Source organism: Loxodonta africana, chromosome 18 (assembly GCF_030014295.1).
Source record: "Loxodonta africana isolate mLoxAfr1 chromosome 18, mLoxAfr1.hap2, whole genome shotgun sequence".
NCBI classification, from domain to species: domain Eukaryota; kingdom Metazoa; phylum Chordata; class Mammalia; order Proboscidea; family Elephantidae; genus Loxodonta; species Loxodonta africana.
Genome location: NC_087359.1, coordinates 6052190 through 6076274, shown reverse-complemented (window position 1 = coordinate 6076274; position 24085 = coordinate 6052190). Strand labels below are relative to the sequence as shown.

At 41.0% G+C, this 24085-nt stretch overlaps 1 protein-coding gene across 1 annotated transcript in view; it reads right to left on the bottom strand.

Moving 5' to 3' along the window:
• The window catches only part of TGS1 (trimethylguanosine synthase 1), a 50420-nt gene that overhangs the window by 1096 nt on the left and 25239 nt on the right, over window positions 1-24085 (bottom strand). The window contains exons 7-12 of the mRNA XM_003420004.4: window positions 23279-23450; window positions 20937-21225; window positions 17165-17317; window positions 14562-14705; window positions 10897-11113; window positions 9732-9810 (exon numbers count right to left, since the gene is read on the bottom strand). Of these exons, the coding sequence (XP_003420052.2) occupies window positions 9732-9810; window positions 10897-11113; window positions 14562-14705; window positions 17165-17317; window positions 20937-21225; window positions 23279-23450 (1054 nt within the window). The remainder of the gene's footprint in view (window positions 1-9731; window positions 9811-10896; window positions 11114-14561; window positions 14706-17164; window positions 17318-20936; window positions 21226-23278; window positions 23451-24085) is intronic.

Here is a 24085-nt window from a genome sequence, read left to right as displayed (position 1 = left end):
ACAACAAAGTATAGGGAATGAACCCTTTATTAAACCAAAAGCACTGTCTACTCCCCACCTCTACACTGTCAACATCGAAAGGATGTCAAGTGAATGACTGGACAACAGGGTCAAGTCGATTCCAACCCATAGTGACCCTACAGGACAGAGCAGAACTGCCCAATAGGGTTTCCAAGGAGTAGCTGGTGGATTCAAACTGCTGGCCTTTTGGTGAGCAGCCATATCACTTAACCACTGTGCCACCAGAACTCCAGTGTTTGGAAAGGAACTTAAAAAATATAACGCTACTTTCAAGTGTTCTGATCATAATAATTCCTAACTTTAACTTTTTTGGACTTTATTCACATTTTCACAACTACATACACTTTACAGGTTAGAATTTTGGACTGTAGATTATGTGGTTCAGGCCAGTAAATATCCAGCAAACTTACTGTCATCAGTTTCCAGCTGTCCTTATCTCTCATCAGCAGGTCTAACGGATAAAATGCTATTTGGTTCCTTCCGCTTTCTTAGAGTTTAATAAACTAGGGGTGGAAGGGTGGCGGAAGACAGAGGAAAGGGAAAGAAGCAGGTAGGGAAATAAAGATCGGCAGCTCTGGAGTACACGCTGTATGCTTTTGCATGTTAACTAAACATACTAGAGACCTACCCACAGAAATCACAATTTGTGAGGGCTGGAACTAGATGAAGGACTGCACTCTCACAAAACAACTAGATTTTATGTCAGGAAGTAAAGTTGTTCTCTGGAAGCTGGAAATGGGCGAGAGTTCACAATTAAGGTGATGACTAGTAAAAGGCATGGAAGATTTAAAGGTTATGTCAACATTCACAACTGCATTTTTCAAAACCAAAAACTGATTTAAGTAAATTATACAATGAGTGAATGACCAAAGGTAACTTCCAAACTAGATGCTAATGGAAGAATAGATAATAAATACTAAGGACGGGAACCTATTATTATAAGACGGATGCATAAAAATCAGAGCACTGGAAAAATGCCCTGTTACTACACTAGAGAAGTGATTAACTATACAAACCATGCCAGGTGAAAATGAAGACGATTTTGCGTGGGGCCCACAGGCCTGCCAGTCGTGGTGGCAGGACCAGCAGGGACGTGGCTGCACAGACACCTGGGGCTACACAGGGAAGTACCCCCTGCCCGCCCCCCCTGGCTCCTTTCTGCCTCAATGATTCCTCTATTACATGTAACTACAGAAAAAGGTGAGTCGGGTATAAAAATTTCCGATAAATTTTCTCTGGGAGGTAAAAGAAAATATTGTTTTTATCTGTGGAAAAGCAGGCAACAATCAAACTTACATTCATTAAAGATAGTTCCATTTCTCTATACGTAAAAACACAAACAAGATTCTATGCTTAAAGTGGATAAATCTTCATTTTTTGGCTAAAAGTTTTCCAGATAACTTTCTTAATGCTACCTGAGGCTCTCACAGACATTATTTCCTCTGTTTCTTTACGTAAATATTTACTGAAACAAAACAAAGGTGATTTAAAAAGCCCTGTCACCAACAGGAACCACTGGCACACAGGTGCCAGGTTCAAAAAATCCTCCTGGACATTGAAACCTAATCTACTTTAGTCTTCTCACAATGGGCTGCCTATGACCACGTCACTAAGTTTTGTCCTTACCCAGAGCAGGATACCAGAAACACAAAGACTGTTCTTAATTCCCACGAGATCTGTAAGCCACTACAGGAGGGCTGATCAAGATTGTCCTGGCTGTTAGTGCCAGGTGTGCAGGCAGCACGATGTGTGGCCTGAAGGACCTGGGCTTCCCTGTATTTTCTATCTGCATCGTTTACCGAGAAAATTTACCCCAAGGGGTTTATATGCTTATATTCAGAAGCATTTTACCAAAACTGCATTTGTGCCTTCTCAACCCAATGGATGAGGCCAGTGAATTTCACAGCCCCTATGAAGGATAATCGGAAACCCTGGTGGCGTAGTGGTTAAGTGCTACGGCTATTAACCAAAGGGTCGGCAGTTTGAATCCACCAGGCACTCCTTGGAAACTCTATGGGGCAGTTCTACTCTGCCCTATAGGGTCGCTATGAGTCGGAATCGACTCGATGGCACTGGGTTTGGTTTGGTTTCTTTCGTATGAAGGATAAGGAAGGAGTCCTGGTGATGCAGTGATTCAAGGGTTTGGCTGCTAGCCAAAAGGTTGGTGGTTTGAGCCCACCCACGGCTCCATGGGAGAAAGATGTAGCAGTCTGCTTCCATAAAGATTACAACCTTGGAAACCCTATGGGGCAGTTCTGCTCTGTCCTACAGGGTTGCTATGAGTTGGAATCATGGCTCTGAACCAGTTCGAACCAGTTCAGTCACGGGTAACGAAGTGAAATCAGAACAGACCTGAATTTTAAAAATTTGGGTCAAGTAGAACTATAACTAGAACGAGAAAAATTACAGGCCAGAGCCCTGGAATGGGAGACTTGAAAGAGGTGTGGTGAGCCCTTTCAGAAGCCTGATGTGGGAGACTGGATTATTGCCAGACTGTGGAGAGCGACACACATCCAAAGCGGCATGGCTGGCCGCCACCTTTGAGCAGGGAACCACTGTTTTCAACTCTGTCGGTGAAGAGATTTGGTTGCTATGCAACATGCACACTGCCCTTGTTTTCTAAGTGGGAGATTAAATTCCTAACAGGGCTTTGACCTGTAATTTTACTCTTTCTGGTTCACCCACATTTAAAAGATTTGGGTCTGTTTGGGTTTCACTTTGGTGGCCATGACTGAACTGGGCAGAACCGGTCCGAAGTCCTGGGTTGGAATCAACTTGACAGCAACAGGGTAAGGAGAATAATAATACATGCAGCTACAAGAACAAACAATACTGACATAATCATCCAGTGGCAAACTTTCCACGGGAAAACCAGGCTAATAAACATTAGAAGCTGATTAACTTTTTAACCTTAATTGCAAAGTATGATAAGCAGTGGATTTCACTAAGAATAAAAACCCAACACCCAAACCCACTGCCATCAAGTTGATTCCGACTCACAGTGACCCTACAGGGCAGAGTTGAACTGCCCCATTGCGTTGCGAAGGAGCGCCTGGTGGATTCAAACTGCCAACCTTTTGGTTAGCAGCCGTAGCACTTAACCACCAGGGTACCAGTCACTAGAAGAGATGAGAGGTACCTGTGGCAGGCAGAGCTCACCAGCAAGTGCTTCTGTGTTTTGATGATTTAGGCCTCCACTGTCTTTCTCACCAAACAGCAAGGGAACAGACTGAATCAGGGGAAATTCTTTTATAAGTCCCTTTGATCCCCTCGTCGCTTTGAATTTTATTTACTGCTCCCAATCTCATGCTGGGCTAACGACTATGGTAACAGATGAATCTTTTTTGCCAGTTGGACACAGAATGGCATAAGGGGCTCACGGACTAACACTGGGATTGTGGGACAGAATAACTAGGCAAATCACTGACCTTCCCAAAATTACTCCAGGCTGATGACATGACCTGCTTATTCTCCAGAAGAGTGATCCAACAAACTCTACATGTGCCATTCATTCAAGAAGCATTTATTATGCTCCTATGTTATATCTGCATGTATGGGTGTGTGTCCAATGTAGTGTTATTTTAATAAGATGAACGTACTTTTGAATGCCTGAGTTTAAAGGCTGTGTTCTTCTCAGATAACTTCTTCCTTCCAAGCAAAGTCTGTATTTATCCATGTGATGTAACTTCTACAGCTACAGCCTGGTGGGAAACTGTCCTTCATAGACAATTCTACAGGAAAAATACAGCCTGAGTTTCAAAGAGCAGACTCATAAACTTGGGAAATTCAACCCATTTATAAATTATGAGATATTAAATGTTTATCAACAAAGTCGGCTTCTCTATTAACTATGTGATCTCTCTCAGTCTTGCAATATTGTCTCTTATCTCATTTTAAAAATACTACATATGCAATAAATTTTCTTTATTTTAAAAATAAAAAAATGATTTTCCACTGGAATTCTATCTAAATTCACAGCAAACATAATAATGTACTTGAAATTCCATGCAGTGCCTTTTTCACTTTTGTTATTTTTTAGTGTCTTTACCAGAGTCGTGGTGGTGCAGTGGTTAAGCACTCAACTGCTAACCAACAGGTTCGTGGTGAAAACCCACCAGCCACTCTGCAGGAGAGAGACGTGGCAGCCTGCGTCCCTAAAGATTACAGCCTTGGAAGCCCTAGGGGGCACTTCTGCTCTATCCTGTAGGGTCACAGTGAGTCGGGATCCGCTTGTGGGTTTGGGCTAGCATCTTTACTCCCTCTAGGGGCAGAATATGTGAATGAACTACTAATTCTGGCAACATGCTAAAGAAAAAAGTTAATTCTTTCTCTTGGGTGATTTAAGTAGAAAAAATTATCCACAGCAACCTTTATATAAAACAGTGAATTTCTGACTGCCATTCAGGTACCCAAATGCGCCTATCTATATTTAGTATCAGGATGACAACAAAGTCCAGTAAAGATCATATCACCTCTTTTGAGATTAGTTATGGAATATAATATTTACATATGAAAGAAATAAGACTTATGATTTGATAGGTTCAACCTTATTTGGGAGTCTAAAAAGCCACTCTGAGTCAGATGCACAGCAGATATTAGGTTAAATATCAAATCTGATATAAAAAACTTATAAAATCATGCTTTTTTCTTATAACTGGAACAGCACATAATAATTTGAGAGGCCTAACTTTAGGCTCAACGTTCGTCTGTCAGTTCGTTGTGCTGTGCTGGCTTGTGGGTGGTGGCTTGTGTGTTGCTATGATGCTGGAAGCTACGCCGCGTGTACTTCAAATACCAGCAGGGTCACCCGTAGTGGACAGGTTTCAGCAGAGCTTCCAAACTAAGGCAGACTAGGAAGAAAGGCCTCAGGATCTACTTCTGAAAATTAGCCAGTGAAAACATTATAGATCACAACAGAATACTGTCTAATACAGTGCTGGAAGGTAAGCCTCTTAGGTTGGAAGGCACGAAAATGACACAGTGGCTTCAACAACGGACTCAAACATGCCAATCATCATGAAGATGGTGTAGGACTGGGCAACATTTTATCGTTAAACACAGGGTTGCCGTGAGTCAAGGGCTGACTCATCGGCAACTAACAACAACAAGAGCAGCAGCAGCAACAGCAACAAGTATGTTTAGACACAATGGCTCGTAAATAGAGACTGGCAAGAAGATCTATTGCATCTCCTCCTAATTCCAAGTAGGAGGCCAGGCTTGCTAATTTTTTCTATTAATCCAGAGAATCTCAACTCTGGCAGCACGCTACAATCATATGAGGGCTTTAAAAATATGTATGTTTGGCCCAACCCCGGAAATAAGTCAGAGAGAATTGTTCTAGGTGGGCCACACTATCAGTAGTTTTAAAAAGCCACTCAGGGGATTCTCATATGCAGCAAGAGGTGCGAACCCGTGTTCCAAAGACTAAGTAGCTAACCAAGAATGGGAGGGTATGGCAAATTATTAAGTGAGAAGTTCAACAGAAACAAGTGTGTCTGATTTCTGGTAGAAGGAAGAGAAAATGTATTATCTGGGATGTGCATTTGCAAATTAAACTGTCGTTATCATTTCACAAACATTAAAGCTATCTATTCTTTTCCCCTAGAGAAGGCACGTCATCTTTTCATCTGGCCCTCCTTAAAATCTTAGTAACACTGAAATTGTCTCCACAACTACTTTATAATAGGCTCTTCTAAGTAAAAGACACAATACTGAGGGCTTAAAGGTTAGAGGTACTGTGAAGACTACTTTACCTACATATTTCATTTATTCCCCAGAGAGTCAGTGACAGGGTTGAGACTTAACTCCAGTTGGGCTGTTCATAAAAAAAAAAACCCAGTTCCTGAATATAAATCCTCATATTTCCACTGCCTTGTCATTGATGTTCCTGCCACCTTCAGCTCCTAACAATCAGATCCACTTTACCTCTGCCATCCAGTTAGCACGCTACATCATCCCGAAGCCTGCCCTCACGTCATCACCAGAAAGCCACAACATTTAATTATGCATTTAATCATTAATTCTTGCATTATTGTTACTTATGTGCTTACAGTCTAATTCTTAGGAAGACTTAGGATGCCCACTCTCTCAAGATCAATACTGGAGACACTAGTGGGGGGGAAACATCAAAATAAAACCTGAGAAATCACTGGAGAGATCCAGGCTCTTCTGGGTGCCTGCATGCAAGGGATGGAAGAGCGTAACTGTGTTTGTAGGGGATGTAGGAGCGTGACTGTGTGTGTAGGGGATGGAGAACCAGGGCTGTGCGTGTAGGGGATGGAAGAGCGTGACTGTGTGTGTAGGTGATGGAGGACCATGGCTGTGTGTAGGGAATGGAGGAGCATGACTATGTGTAGGGGATGGAGGACCATGGCTGTGTGTAGGGGATGGAGGAGCGTGACTGTGTGTAGGGGATGGAGAAGCATGACTGCGTATAAGGGATGGAGGACCGTGACTGTCTGTAGGGGATGGAGGAGCGTGACTGTGTGTGTAGGGGATAGACGAGCGTGACTGTGTGCGTAGGGGATGGACAAGCGTGACTGTGTGTAGGCAATGGAGGAGCGTGACTGTGTGTGTAGGGGACAGAGGACCATGACTATGTGTAGGGGATGGAGGAGCGGGACTGTGTGTGTAGGGGATGGACAAGTGTGACTGTGTGTGTAAGGGATGGATGAGCGTGACTGTGTGTGTAGGGTATGGACGAGGGTGACTGTGTGTAGGCGATTGAGCGTGACTGTGTGTGGAGGGGATGGAGGGCCGTGACTATGTGTAGGGGATGGCGGAGCGTGAATGTGTGTGTAGGGGATGGAGGAATGTGACTGTGTGTGTAGGGGATGGACGAGTGTGACTGTGTGTGTAGGGGATGGAGGACCATGGCTATGTGTAGTGGGTGGAGTGCTGTGACTGTATGTGTAGGGGATAGAGTACCGTGACTGTGTGTGGAGGGAGTGGAGGGTCATGACTATGTGTGTGAGTGCAGGGAGTGGACAGTTGTGACTGTGTGTGTGTTGGGAGTGGAGGGTTGTCACTGTGTGTGTGTGTAGGGAGTGGAGGGTTGTGACTGTGTGTGTGCGTGTAGGGAGTGGAGGGTCGTGACTGTGTGTGTGTGTTGGGTGGGGGGTCATGACTGTGTGTGTTGGGTGGAGGGCCATGATTGTGGGTAGGGAGTGGAGGGTCATGAGTGTGTATGTGTTGGGTGGAGGGTCATGACTGTGTGTTGGGTAGAGCGTCATGATTGTGTTAAGGAGTGGAGGGTCATGACTGAGTGTGTGAGTGTAGAGAGTGGAGGGTCGTGACTGTGTGTGAGGGAGTGGAGGGTAGTGACTGTGTGTAGGGAGTGGAAGGTAGTGACTGTGTGTGTGTTGGGTGGAGGGTCATGACTGTGTGTATGTAGGGAGTGGGGGGTCGTAACTGTGTGTGCGTTGGGTGGAGGGTCATGACTGTGCGTGTAGGGAGTGGAGGGTTGTGACTGCGTATGTGTTGGGTGGAGGGTCGTGATTGTGTGTGTGTAGGGAGTGGAGGGTCATAACTGTGTGTGTATTGGGTGGAGGGTCGTGACTGTGTGTGTTGGGTGGAGGGTCATGACTGTGTGTAGGGAGTGGAGGGTTGTGACTCTGACCTGGAGCAGGAGTCATGGGCTTATGGGAAGATAAAATAGGAAGACAAGAAATGAGAGATTTGAAACTGCTCTTGCTCCCCCCTCCCCCATTGCCTCGGCACTGCCTCAGATACAGAAATGGAGGACTCCGATCTATGCACATGAGTAAAATGAGGGTGTCAGAGAAGCCCTGTGCCTGGCAGCTGTTGAGAGAAGCAGGTGGGAGCTCACCTCTGACAGCCACTTTCTCACTCTGCCCACTCTAAACGCCAAATACTGGTGACTGATACTCCAGGAAGGAGGACAGTCTTGAAATGCTGTCTCTGACCAGCCCCTCTACCAAAACAGAAAGCCATGTTCTGAGATGCTGTTTTGTGAGGTAATGAGCTGTGGTCTTGTAGCACCTGGGTTAGCAAGCCCAGAGCTCATCCACCCCATGCCTAGAGATCATCCCTGGGGCTGCACAGGCTCGGGCAGTGGCTCTCAACCCAGGCTACACATTACAATGACCTGCAAGCATCCAGATGATTGTAAACTGCAACAGAGTAGAACTCACTGCACCCTGGCTTGGCCTTTCTCCTTCTGCATTATCTGAGAATCGCTAATACCCCAAGGGAAAAATGAGTCCCCTGTCAAATAAGACATTTGAGGACCCCAACCACAAGTAAAGACAACAAACTGGATTACAAATCACATCAATGCAGAAAGGAAGGAACAGGCTACAAATTTCAGGTTCATCTAAGAGACATATAAAGATAAGTTGCTGGAGTGCAAAAGAAGAAAACAAAAAACAACGTAGAAATATTAAGTACAAAGAAGATAACTGCGTAAATAAAAACCATAATAAATAACACAATGGATACACCCGAAGAATGAATTAGTCAGATGACAAGATCAAGATAATCTCCCAGAAGGAAAACGGAAGAGTCAAAACACCAGAAAACATAGATATGGAAGACTGATTTTCACAAAATAGATGACCCAGAAAAAGGAAAACAGGTTGGTGGGGAGAATACAGATGCAGAAATAAAAAATGGAGGTAAATTCTCCAGAGCAAAAAAAGATGAAAAGCTCAGCTGATGAATAGCTTGACCAGCTCTCAGAGTGCCATGTACGAGGTACAAGGAAAAATCCACACCTAGCAACATTTGAACTGGAAGTGAATTGCCAGAATAAACAAATTGGTCTTAGAAGTAATACAGTCAGAACACTTTGTAGAAGTGAGGACAGAGAGACTTCGGCTCCCTTACTTTGGACATGCCATCAGGAATGAACGATGCTAGAACAGGACATCACTTCTGGTAAAGGATCAGAGAATGAGAGAAACCTTCAATAAGATGGATTGACATAATGGCCACAACATGGGCTCAAACATAAAAATGATTATGAAGATGGCACAGGACCAGGCAATGTTTCTTTCTGTTACACACAAGGTTGCTAAGAGTTGGAGCTGATTGGACAGCAACTAACAGCAGTAACAATAAAGACAAGAGATTTTCACTACCTTGTCTAGCACAAAGCAGATATGTATGTTTGCAGGAGAAGCAACAAAAGATCAAAATAAAGACAACATCAAGTCTCTATGAGGCAGTCATTATACCAGATTCAATTCTACTAGGGAAAAAATATCATGATTAAAATAAATATTTGTGGTAAGAACTGAACAAGAACATTTAGATGTTGGTCAAGTGTTCTACTCTTTAAGACTATAGTTTAAACTGTTGGTGGTCAAATTAAGGTTTTATCTGTCTGTTTCTATTTAGGATACTATTTTCAGAAATACCTACTACCTCTATTTTCAAGGTAGAATTCAGTAGAGGCAGATCTTGGCTTGTTTGGCTATGCAGCATTTGAAACACAACACATTCAACCATCCTTTCAATACATACTATTAAAAACCCAGAATGCTCTATTTATATACGTATGTATGGCAGGAGCTGTAGGGATTATGAAGATGGAACAGATATGGATCTAACTTACAGACACTTCCAATTTTCTACCAACAAGCAAGGAATCTCTCATAAATGTGTTCTCAGGTAAGGAAACGCAACTTTTCTGCTCATTCTTTGTAAACAAGCCAGAGGCTCATAGAAGTTCTTCAGTAACGGCTTACCTGGTCAATATCAGCATTTCTTGGAAGAAAGTAAACAATGTTGTTAGTGATCTTCTGAGAAAGCCTGAAAACTTCAAAGGTGGGGAACAGTTAAGGAAACAAAAACGGCAGTTATGTTCTGACCACAGATACGTTCTTTATCACAGCCTAAATGTATTTTGATATGTAACAAAGAACAAGTTTAAATTCCCTAAGGGCACCTAAAAGGTTATTAAGGAGCAGATTTCTAATTCAGCACCACAATGTCCCCGGTAAATCAGATTAGATATAAGGACTATCGAATCTATTACCCTAGTGGTAGGAAGCCAAGAGCCAAGGACAGACACTCTTCCTCCTGCAGCCATTTTCTAATTACTGTGAAAAAAGAAGGGATGGGAGCACTCAGTAACCCCTTCTTTCCAGTAAAGAGTACAGATGGCCAACTCTGGTCACTGTGGTCTATATTCTAAGTTTTAAGCAGTAAGTTAGAAACACGTGTCCTGTTAAGAGTTGAACAGATGATTCTGTTCGGGGAGCTGAAGATGAGGAAAGAGAAAAATAATACATGCTATTCTTTATGAAATTAGGGTCTGCCTCAGATCTTGGAGGAGTAACCAAAAAAAAAAAAAACTGACGACACACAAAAATTTAGCATACAAGTCAGTGTGGGTTGAAGAAAATTTAAGGGATGGCCACTCAGACTTTAGGGAGTGGTCTTGAGGAAATTCCCGACTTCCTAACAATATCCTTTAGTGCTTTCTAGTCCTTGATTTGCAATGGTAAAATTGGAATAGCAACCAAAGGAAATATGACTTTACACCTGTCTTAACTTTTGGAAATCAACCACCACTTAATTTTTATATACCTACTTTTTAGGCTAAATAAACTAGTCTATCAAACTCTAGGAAACCCTGGTGCCGCAGTGGTTAACCAGAAAGTCAGCAGTCTGAATTCACCAGGCGCTCCTTGGAAACTCTGGGGCAGTTCTACTCTGTCCTATAGGATCGCTATGAGTTGGAACTGACTTGATGGTAACAGGTTTGATTTTATCAAATGCTATTAGCAAATATCTCCCCTCCTCATCAATTTCTCTCTCTCTCTCACACACACTCACTCTCTCTCACACACACCCCTTCCTCCTCACAATGGCTGTCATGTGTAAACTCTCAGGACTTGCAGAGGATATCCATCAGGAGACATCATCGTCCTAATGTCAAAGGTTTCCGCAGTGGCGTAGTCTGGTCCTCCCCAAGGGGGGCTGAGGAACACAACGTCTGCCTTCAGATGAGGAGCCAGCAGCAGGAAGTCTCCACAGATAAACTCTACATTATCTGCTACCCCGTACACTTCTGCATTATTGCGAGCGAGATCAATCTTTACAGGATCTATATCAATGGCGATCACTAAAAAGGGTAAAAAGTGAGTCACTGACATTGATTACCAGTTATACAGAATAGTTCATCTTTGTAACAGTCTGCATACCTTCTGTACAATAACCTTTTTTATAAACTAAAGGAAATTTTGCAAATTACTAAGATATTTGGCCCTATATATTAGTGATACAGACTTAAAAGTTCTTATCTAAATTTGAAAAAAGTATTTGCAGGCTATGAGAAAGTGCTGTACAAAGAAAATGTGGCTGACGGACCTGGTTTTCAAAATCTTTTCACTCAGTCAGCTTTACCAAAGCAAGTGACAACAGTGTTTCCTGTAAAATTTTATGGATTTGAGCACACATTTACCTGGCGCACTTATTTTGGCCTGAACTTGCTAACCTCATGGTGCTGGCAGAAACACACTACTGTGTGTTTCTGTGACCAGTCAGCCACAAGCACCTCCCGAGTACCGACTATGGGGCCAGCACTGTGCTCCGTGCAGCCTGGGCGGCAAACACTTGAAAAGGTCACTGATTGCACAGAAAGCCTATAATGCCAAGACCACAGAAAAGATAAATTTTTTCAAAATGAGACAACCCCCCAAAGAAGACAAATTTGACAACTTCTATAGAAAACACATTACAAACCTATATAGCCAAGTTATGGGAGAAAAATGTAAAAACATCCACGGCTGATGTTTAATGAGACATTTTATATAGAGGAAACAGACAATATTATGTGTTCACAGAACAGATTTTTAACTTACTGCAATTTTACAGTTAGTACAGCAAACATAAGTTAATTTTAGCTCACTCGTAGCTTTCAGTAAATTATTCAAGCGCAGCTGAATGTACAACATTGTGCCAATGGCAGTATTTTTTTTCCGGGTAATCAAAAATAAAGCTTGTTTTATTCAAAAATAATTTTGTTAAACCTAATGTAAGTCCAGAATTCGTCCTAAATGTTTTTTTTTTACTGAACTTTGGATGAAGGTTTATAGAACACACTAGCTTCTCATTGAACAGCTAGCACACAGCTTGTTTTATGACGTTGGTTAACAACCCACAACATGTCAACACTCTCCCTTCTCAACCCTGAGTTCCCCGTTACCAGCGTTTCCGTCCCCTCCTGCCTTCCTGCCCTTGCCCCTGCAGTCTCGTTTTGTTTACGGGCCTGTCCAACCTTTGGATGAAGGGTGAACCTCAGGAGTGACCTCATTACTGAGCTAAAAGGGTGTCTGAGGGCCACACTCTTGGGGCTTCTCCGGTCTCTGCCAGGCCAGTAGGTCTGGTCTGGTTAATGGCAACATTTTACATGTGGAGGGGCTGAGTAGAAACTTGATGAAAATGGAGCTGTTTTCCAGAAAACGCCAGTTTCAAAAATGGTTAATGCTTTTGAGAAATAATGAACTAAATAAATCTTCTAAACAATGACTACAAGCTCCAATTATATTGCAAAATCCTGCATTTATAATGCTCTTTTTCAGTTCTAAATAAGCTCATATTTACATTTAAAAGAGAAAAGATCCTTTTCAGCTACTCAATCTGCTACATTTATAGTTCAGAGACAGATGGATAGATATGCTGACATCAAAAATTCTAAAGAAAAAATGGCTTTCAACATCAAATCTATTCAGCTAACCCTGTTTTCATCTGCACGTCTCTCAAGTGCACATTTTGCTTTTGGACTTAACAGAATGTAAGCACTCAATTTGTCACATAAATAAAATGCTGACAAGTGCAGAATGATACTGTGTAGAACTGCACTGTCCAATAATGGCTGCCACTAGTCACATGTGGCTATTAAAATTAAATTTAAAATTAAATAATACCGAAGATTTAGATCCTCGGTCTCACTAGCCTCACTTCAAGTGCTCAAGAGCCACATGTGGCTCCTGGTTACCACACAGGACGGCTCAGATACAGAACACGACTATCAATGCAGAAAGTTCTGCTGGGTAATAGTAATACTGAACTGCTAGAATACACAGAATGGGCGAGAAAAGACCTAACAATAGCAGAATGCTTAAGAAAAGTCATTTTCAGCCAATAAAGATGTAACATTTTTCTGGCTGATTTGGGCTCACGGGACTGACTTACCTGGCAAAAGCTGTGAAGAACTTTATGAGTAAATAGTGAATTCAGAGAAAAAAGAAGTAATCACCATTCTGGTAATTATGCATATACTGTTATCCAGGATGCTAAGAAATCAAATAAAATTAGCAAATGTCAGGACTAGACACAGGAGTAACTAAACAGGGGCCAGCGTTCATCAGCACTGATCTCCACCAATGCTGAGTTTCACGTCCTCATTTTCTAGCGTCTATATTATGCTTTCCTAGTCAATATTAAGAAATTTATATAAATTACCAAGATTCTTTCCTGGTCAACATTATGAGATTCAGTTGAAATCTGTTGAAATGGAAACTATCATTGCTATGTCAAATATGGAGAAACTGAAAAAACATAAGCATCTTCAGAGAATGACTTAACAATAACATCTCTAAGACATCACATTGTACTACATTTTAAAAAAAACTTAGAAAGAATAGGAATATCAGAATCAGAAAAACTGATTAAAAACCCAGGCTTCACTACTCAGCTATGTCAATGGGGCCAATTGTTCAATTTCTTCTCACCCCCCTTCATCTTCATGTGCTCCTAGATTAAAGGTGCCTGCAAATGGGATTCCAAGTCAGACAACCGTGGGGATGATGGAATACTTCAAACCATTTCTTAGAGGTTTAAAATGTTAAAAGCTGAAAGCTTTCACAACAGTTATCTCAATTTAATGCCCCCTTTTTCAGGTGGGTAAATTAAGATTAAATGACATCCAAAGTCATGAAGGAAGTGAGTACAAGGGTGGCACTCCCTGTCCACTGTTCTTCCTTTCAAGAGAACAGGTTCTCATTTCAGCATTTTTGGTTTTACAGAACGTTATAATCTTACACCACCACTTAGTTCCTGTGTCTATACAATCTTGGGCAAATACCTTTAATCTCTTGTGGAGATAGTAAAAACCATGCTTCACAATTTTTTTGAGAATTAAATAAGTTAATACATATAAAGCACTTAAAACATATAAAACCAATACATACCAGTTACCAGTTGCCATGGTGTCGATTCTGACTCATGGCAATACCATGTGTGTCAGAGCAAAAGTGTGCTCTACAGTGTTTTCGATGTTTCATTCAGAAGTAGATCACCAGACTTTTCTTCCGAGTCGTCTCTAGGTGGACTCAAACTTCTAACCATTTGGATGATAGTCAAGTTTGTGAACTGCTTACACCACCCAGGGGCTCCATCTGATACACAGTGTGTGCTTAATATATGTTAACTATTATTATTTTTTAAATACTTGGGATTAAACTATTAATTATATGTTAAATCTCAGCAAAGGTAGGCTGAAACACAATGAAAATGTTCATTCATTGAATAGAAAATAAAATAATTTTCTTCCATTAACGGCTAATTACCTTTCTTATTCGTTAAGGCAAACTGAATGGTATTTCCTCCGACTCCACAGAACGCGTCTACTACAATGTCACATTTGAAGGACTCATTGACTCGGCCAGCAATGTGTTCTGCTATCTTCTCAGGAGTAACGGAAAACCAGCCCTCTGAGGGGGAAGAGTATCTCTGTTAACATGTTCAATTTCAAGAAGCCACACAAAGCACAAACAGCAAGTACTACGTATTACATACTTAAAAAAAATTAATTTCTCTTAAAAAAAACTATACATTGCCCACTTTCAAATGAAAGTTTTACAAAGCCTGTTATAAGAAGCAACAGTACTATTCCTAATTGCCAGGGATGCAACCCTCAACTCTTACCAGGCTCTTTGTAACGTACCTCTATTTCTCCAATAATAGAACACAATTCTGATTTTTCTGTTTTAGGCATTAACTGCTGACTGACTACAATGTAAAATGAAAAGTTAGCTATTCTCATTGGCTAACTTCCCAAACTCCACTGACTTTCCCAATTATTTAAAGTCTGTTGTAGAAGCAGTGAATAGGATTTGTTCTAGCCACTCTGGAAAAATTCTGGCATTTCTAAAGGGTCGGAAAAAGCAAGCAGGTAACAAAAGGCCTTGGAGCTGCAGTAAAAGTATACTGGGAAATGCAGAACCCTCGTCATTTCAGAAATGAGATCCCATGCCCGCTAGAGCAAAGGTGATCCTGCCCTCCTGCTTTCCCAGAAGAAAACTGACATTTTTAGGAAGGTATTTCTCTGAGCAAAATGATGAGCCAATTTTCCAGTTACCTCACCTTACCAAAACTTTAAATGGTTCCTCACTGCCAGAAGAGTTCAAATATAAACTTCTTTTATGAAATTCAAAGCTCTTTTCCAGTCTTATTTTTCCTAACAAACTCCCAAACACTTTCCTCAATACCTAACATTTTGGAAGTTATTCTAAGAGGTTCACAGAAGCCCTGAAATTCCACCATGGATCAATACCTCCTGGTTTTGACAGCTAATCAAGACTGATGTTTATGTAGCCCAAATATGAAAATCACAGTAGTCTGCAAGACTGAGTTAATAAGGTGCTCAAGCACGACAGCTCAGGTAAGAATTCAGAGTTTCCAGTGTTGACTCATTAAATCACATCTTTTTGCACCCGGTATTCCTTCATCAGATGTTCCATTTACTGGATCGATCAACCACTTTTGCTATGTATGCTGAGATGCTACATACAGATTTAACTTGAATCTGAGACTTAAAAAAATACATATATCTCCATGCTGAAGGGCATTCTATAGAATGGTGTTCTTAAAAAATGTCAATGTCATGAAATACAAAAAAAAAAAAAAAACCTGTTCCAGGTTAAAGAAAACTAGAGAGACATGAAAACTAAATACAGCACATGATCTCATGCTGGGAGAAGAAAAGAAATGCTATAAAGGACATGACTAGGACAATTGATGAAACTGGAATATGGACTATAGATTATAAGACTGTCACAACGTCAAATTTCCTGAATTTGGTAATGTGGTACGACGGATTGCTTTCGTGCGGCCTGTCTTGCTGTGGTTTTGTGGCTTCTACCCAAGTGACTAGATGGGACTGTGCAAATAAGATAATTGGGGCCCACCAAAGGGATTGGTCAGTTTTGCCTATAAAGAGACCTAATTCCAGAGCAGAGAGAGGATCCCACCACCACCAAAGAACAACAGCCAGGAGCAGAGAGCTCTGGACCTGGGACCCCTGTGCTGAGAAGCTCCTGGAACCAGGCGACAGACAGAGCTGCAACACTGAAGACAGTGAGAAAAGTGGTGACAGAGAAACAGTGGCAGGAGATGGCGCAGTGGGCTTCCCAGCCCACAGAGTGAGAAAGCTGAGTGCCTTTGTCCAGGAGGCTTGGTGGTGGAGCAGGGCCCTCCTGGCACGTACAGGCAGAGCTAGAAGAGCTTTGTAACACTTGCCTGAGCAGGTCAAAGGCCGAGGGGCCGGAGAGGTGTGTCTGCAGGCACAGCTGAGATGAGGCCGTCCTGATGGAGGAACTGTATCCTGAGCGTTCCTGAACCTGAACTGTAACCTGTCACTTCCCTGATAAACCCCATAACCGTAAGTACCATGAGTTCCGTGTGGCCGTCGCAGTGAATTACCGAACCCAGCAGAGAAGCACAGAATGCCATGAGGGGGTGGACTGGTGTCAGAACTGCTGAAGACGGTGGAGAGGGGAGGCGTGTCTGACCTCCGCCTCAGAGGCATCAGCCTTGGGCTGTTGATCTTGATTCTCCTTCTCCTTTGTGAAGGTAGAGGAGGTCAGATGCCACCCCCCTGCTGTTTTTACAGGTAATTTTACTACTGTCACATAAGAAAATATTCTTGTATTTAGGAAAGACACATGAAAGTATTAAGGGGTAGGGACACGATGTGTGCAACCTACGTTCAACTGGATCAGAAAAAAATACATGCATACAGAGAGAAAGGATGATAAACAATTGTACTAAAATGTGAAAAACTGGTGAATCTGGGTAAAGAAGATATGAAAATTCTCTGTACTACTCTTGCAACTTTTCTGTAAGTCTGAGATGGTTTCAAAATAAAGTTAAAAATACGTATACACTTTACCTCTGTCCAGTTTAATCCCATCATCAAAACGGGAGAAGAGCCTGTACCTCTGGGCCCAGTATTTCGCTAGCTCTGGAACAGCAGCTATCTCAGGCGGCAGACTATTCACCTTTCTGTTCTTGTTCTTCTTCTTCTTCTTCTTCTTTGTTTCAGCTAAAAAAACAAACAAAACAAAGAATATAGATGCTCACTATGAAAAAAGAAAATCAGGTGAAATTATCTCAAGGTGTAGCCACACAAAATCACTGCACCTTTGGACTGCACCCAGCAAACACATACAAAGACTCGCTCAGAGAAGCAGGAGGGTATTTATGACGGAAACAGCACTGCCAGTAGATTACAGCCTTCATCTTTTTCCTTATCAGCTCTGTGAGCCCTGACAAGTAACCAGGCTCTCTAAGCTCCAATCGTTAACTCCTTGAAAGGAATAAATCAGTGAATTTAATGAGTAGTATCCTGCCTGCTAGGTTCCTGGGTGGCACAAATGGTTTCCTCTTGGCTACCTAACCTAAAGATTTGCAGTTCGAACCTATCCAGTTGTGCTGCGGAAGGCCTGGTGATCTGCTTCCATAAAGACTATGGCCAGGAAAACTCTATGAAGCAGTTCTACTTGTAACACATGGGGTCACCAAGGGTCTAAATTGATTCAACTGCAATGGGTTTTTTTTTTTTATCTTACCTACTTACCTCACAGGATTTTTAGGCGCTATGTAAAGCACTATTACACCTACTCCTCACTTCTCAACTATCTCGTTACCTGACATTTCATATTTATGACAATAAAAAATCTACTTACCCAACTATTTTGTGCATTAATGACATACATATGGCAGTAATGAATGACAAGTTATGATGCAAGAGTAAGGCTGGCCGTGATGGTTAGGGTTATGTGTCAACTTGACCGGACCGTGATTCTCAGTGGTTTGGCAGTTATGTAATGAGGTAGTCATCCTCCATTCTCACGTAACACTGATTTGCACATAGCAACCTGATCTTTGGAACCTAACCATGTCAGTAAGTGAGGAGTGGGTATATAGGTATAAAACTTTATTTTTGTTGGCCAAGATACTTGTTTTAGTTGGTGAAATCACAGAACTCTGAACATTTCCCTTCCCTTCTTCTTTAAGATGAAATCTGTCAAGAACTTTTTACGCTATAACTCTTGGCCACTAATCTCTGAATCCAGCTACGATCTAGAAGCCATCATGGCCTCTGAGAAACTGAAACAGATATCACAGAGCTCCACTCCACAGACAGGATCTTACTTATTCAGAGACTTACTTTTTCTTATCTAAACAATTTTTTATTAGCTTGGTTATCTGGTTTTAGTTCTGAGCAGATCGGAAGCTACAATTTAGAAAAATGAGAGTGTTGTCACAGTCAAGTATAATAAGCTCGGCAAGAAGTAATGGTTGACAAAAAATAAAATTCTGGTATATTTAAATGGTCCTTAAGGATATGACTGTCTTAATATGATCATCTGATCACGGCAAGTAGCAAAAAGTGTCATGAAAATTTCTCAGCAAAGGAATGGTAACAAGTTGATAGGATAATTCTTTTTTGTGCAAGACCATCCAATACAGCATTTAACACTCAGTATTAAATGCCAGAACTCCCCAGGTCACTCTAACAACCAAAACCTGCCAAATGCCCCTGAGCAGGTGGTACCACCCCAGGTGAGAATTATCATATTGTGACAAATGGTACATATGGAAGTAGGCTAGTGTGAGAAAATGGGGGGACTGAGTCCTAGCTGTAGCACTCACTGGCTCTGTGATCTTGGGGAAGCATCATAATTTCTCTGAGCTTTATTTTCCTCATTTATAGAGTGGGGATAATTTACTGGACTCCTTGGCAGGTTAAATGAGAATAAGGCATGTCAAGGATTTTAGAAATCTGCAAGGGCCTGTCAACATTAGTTCACGATTTAAACTACCCAAAGTATGCTGTTTAGAAAGGCAAAGCTACACACACACACACACACACACACACACACACACACAGGAAAAGAAATCAAGACTCTCAAGGTATTTTCCTCAATACTAAATTATGGAAAGAATATATGAAGGATTATGATAATTGTTTCACTATGGCAAGTCTGAAATAATTTATCAGGAAAGTGTATGTCAAATGAAAACTTCTACCTTATAAACCCCAATGTTCCACTGAATATAATTATTTTTTAATTATAAAAAAAGTTTGCTATTAAAAGCATATGAAAAATGCTCGATATTGTTAATCATTAGGGAAATGCAAACTATCATCGCAATGAGATACTACTTCATCTCCACTAGGACAGCTATTATCAGAAAAATGGTAAACAACAAGTGTTGGCAAGAATGCAGAGAAATCAGGACCCTTGTGTATTGTTGGTGGGAATGTAACATGGTGCAGCTGCTCAGGAAAATAATTTGATGCATCCTCAAAAAGTTGAACCGAATTACCGTACGACCCACCAACCCTACCGCACCCGGAAGATCTGAAAGGAGGGACCCCAGCAGGTACTGGTATGCCAAAGCTCACTGTGGCATTATTCACAGTAGCCAAAAGGTAGAAATACCCAAAGTACTCATTAACAGATGAGTGAATAAACAAAATGTGATATATCCACACAATGGGATATTATTCAGCCATAGAGAGAAATTAAAATCTGATCCATGCTATGATATAAATGAACCCTGAAAATATGCTAAGTGAAATACGCGAGACACTAAAGGCCAAATGTCGCACAATCTTATTTATATAAAATATCTAGAATAGACAAATATGTAGAGACAAAAAGCAGATTAGTAGTTACCAGAGGCTGAGAAAGGGGGAATGAGGAGTTGTTACTTAGTGGGTATGAAGTTTGTTTCAGGTGATGAGAAGATGTGGAAGCAAATAGTGTTGATGTTTCCACGTACAACACTGTAAGGGTCATTAGTACCACTGGACCACATACTTGAAAATGGTCAAAACGGTAAACTTTATGTTGTGTATACTTTACCATACACATAAAATGAACATGTGTTATGAAAAAATTAAAACTGTATAAAAGGGTATAAAGTAAAAATGTTACTGTGTTCGGTATTCATTAAAGCTAACTACTGTGAAAACTTTTTTATGTCAATGTACCATTAGAAAAAAACAAACCTCGACCACCAAACACAAAAAGGAAAAATAAAGAAAAAAGAATTATCAAAAAGAAAATCAGGGCAACAACAAATTTCAAAACATCTAACAAGGACTGGACGCCATCAGCTCATGGAACACAGAGGCACACAGAAACCAACTGGAACGGCATACGAAGTGGTCCTTGAATGCAAATTCCCACACACTTCGCCTTTGACATCCTTGCGCTCGCTCAGCTCAGAAGAAGGAGTACCCTGCTGCCAAACACGGCGACTAGTCTATTACACTTAACCTCAGAGGAAAGAGTACCCTGCTGCCAAACACGGCGACTAGTCTATTACACTTAACCTCAGAGGAAAGAGTACCCTGCTGCCAAACACGGCGACTAGTCTGTTACACTTAACCTCAGAGGAAGGAGTACCCTGCTGCCAAACACGGCGACTAGTCTGTTACACTTAACCTCGGAGGAAGGAGTACCCTGCTGCCAAACACGGCTACTAGTCTGTTACACTTAACGTGCCTTCTCGTGACGTACAAATAAACAGCAGTGAATCCTTAAGTATGGGAAAAAAAAAAAAAATTACAGGCGATTCAAAATGAGAGCTAGGGGGAAACATATGAAAGAAAAATCCATTAGCAATTAGAGCATATTTAGTCTCACCTTCATTTTCTACCTGAGGAGAGTCTGGTGCATCCTGCCTTTCTAGCGCAGTTGCTACTACGCTGTCTCCTCCGTTTTTTTCTGTTTCAAGTTCCCCGGCTGAAGATCCAGTGCGACACTGGTCAGGTCCTGGATTGCCACTGCCAAAGGGCTCATCGCCTTGTGTAACAGACACTTGTTCCTCTGAATCACTACTTGTGTAAGTGTCTTGTACGTTGTCGTGACAAGGTGACTCCTGCGATGCTTCCTCATTCCTTTGTTCATTAACCCATTTTAGGAATTTTTCTACCTGAAATTTTAAGATGTCATGAGCATCAGTTAATTTCAAACCACACAGAACTTCTCCGGGTTTTCTAATTTTTTTTTTTGCTGTTGTTAAGAATACGCACAGTGGAACATACATCAAGTTAACAATTTCTACGTGTACAACTTAGTGACACTGATTTCTCACCTGTTTAATCATCTGTAACTTGACTGCCAACCTATGTCATAAATATTAGCTCTGATAAGTACACTGCATCACACAAGCTCATGTGTGTAAGTAATTCTGAGCCAACTGCAATTTGTTATCCTGACATACCATGAACATAGTAAAGATTGTTTTTAAAAGGAAGAAAGTAACAGATTAAACACAAGACTATGATCTTCTTGTTATCAATTAACACTAGGAGATTATGCCAAACTCGACCAAGTACTTTTCCATAAAGGGCCCTAATAATGTACCTGCAGCATTGCCAACACACCTACTTACTGCTGAGCCATTCTTTTTAATTACATGGACCTCTCTTCAATGGCCCAGGCTACAATCCATTTAAATGTTTCTTATCATCAAAGAAGAATGCTCAAAAGATTTAGTGCCAATTTCTCCAAAAGAATAATAGTGTTCTTTTGGAAGGACTGAGAATTACCTTTTAATGAAACAGTAGGACTAGTAAAATGAGTCTTAACAACTAGGTTTATTCTCTAAGACGTTAATCAAGGCTCCAGATTAGATGATGTATTTCCTTGGATCTCTCTAGCAAGGATAATCTTCATAACAGCCAGGATGGCCGACCTTGCTGAGAGTTAGTAAATGTGAGTGGCAGACATGGACAACAACCTAGAGTCTTTCTCTGAAGGGAATGTGCCGATAGATCAATCAGATACCTAGGGGTAAAACAGCTGCATTTATTTTTTCCTCAGCAGTACTTGGCTGCTATGTTTCTGCTCTTCATCCACAGATGAATATACGGGTTTCTTATCACATCCGGGGTTTTTTTTTTCTTTTTTTTTTCACATCCAAGGGAGTCTTGGTGGCGCAGTGGTTAAGAGCTCAGCTCCTAACCAAGTGGTTGGCAGTTTGAATCCACCAGGTGTTCCTTGGAAACTCTATAGGATAGTTCTACACTGTCCTATACGGTCGCCATGAGTAGGAACTGACTCAATGGCAATGGGTTTGGTTTGGGCTTTATTACATCTAATGCATTATAAAAAGTCCTATAGGATTGATTATACTGATACTTAGTAGTCAGTTTCATGTAAAACAAGGGTTACTAAAATATTCACTCACTAAAATATCACCTGCAACCACCCCAACTGAAATATAATAAAAAGAAAACCAGCTATAAATTTGTAGCATGGTTTGAAAGTATGCTGAAGTTAGCAAGGATAATGTACCCTAATGGTAAAGCAAAGTCATCATGGAGTCTGAGATATGCTCCACTGCCCAAGAGCTCCTAGAGATGCGACGGATACAAGCATTCTGCTCATTGGAACTTGGTTTCTTCCTATAATAGAGAAGCATTACTCATCAAACCAAGCAATTTTCTAATTATTTTTGTTTCTTATACCTGGATAGCAGGTACAGCAAAGTCCAAGACAGGGGATATAAATATTCCTGTTAATAACGTAAGTCAGTAACTGGCCTTGAGTTTCATGCTATTAAGATGAACGTGTTATTTCAAAGTTTGATCTCTTCCCTTGGATGAGCTCAGAATTAAGGCTTATGGTAAAAGCTGTATCAGAATTGGAACTAAGATGTCACTTAGCCTGAAACAGATGAGAAATTCCCCCTCGACAGTTATTACACAGCCAAGGCAATTTCACCTCTTTATCTTCCCAGACATTACTACTTCATAGCTTTCAAAACACTGCCTTCGCATACTACTGCTAACTTAATGTTTTTACAAATTTAGTTTACACAATATATGGCTTTCAGGAAGCAAGTGGAAAAGAATCTTACGTACAGTTATTTCCTGTAGAGACAGGCTTCCTATCTGAATATTACAATTTTTAAAAAGTTGACAGTCCAGCTCACAAAATGAGATTCTATTTTGTAAATATAAAACAAAACTTACACGTACCTTACTCAAAGTTTTGCTTTTCTTGCAAAATGGTTTTTCTGACTCTTTGGTAAAGATTTGTTTGTTTTTTGTATCTATTTGTCTTCGCATGTCGAGGAACTTTGACTTACGCTTCACATTCTTCTCTAGATACCTGACCTGTCGATGGCTGAAGGTGGAAATCCCACCATATCTATGATCAAAACAGGAGAAGCTGACTCAAACCTCAGGTTCTATGAATTTTTTTTTTTTAAGAAAAGTTTTAAAGAGAACGAAATTAACAATTTTCACGAGTTTTTTCCTATTAGCAGTTACCATTTTAATTTCATTTTTTAAATGATGAAAATGATGAAATAAAGTTAAAAATGCAGAGAAGTTTAAGGTCTATTTTGTATGTTAATTCTAAAGCAAATGTGAGATGTCCAAGTTGGGAATATCAACATACCAAATATAGAGCAGAAAGCAGAAATTATACAAAAACCAAAACCTCTTTGCCATGGAGTCAATTCTGATTCCTGGCAACCCAAGGTATTAGGGAGGAGCTGCTCTATTGGGTTTGCTTAGCTGTAATCTTTACCACGGCCAGGCCTTTCTTCCATGGTGCCACCGTGTCGATTTAAACAGCACAAACCACTTGTGCCACCCAGGGAGCCTAGAAATTATATAGTGGAATGCAATGAAGAAATAGCAGAAAAACATAACCACTGCACATTACAGGGAATATAATTTTTCTCAAGGTGGGGTGATGCCAAAGTTTCTAACACATATCTGGATGTCTTCGAATTATCTTGAGTGGTCACTAAATTCTTGACCTAAATCAATCTGAGT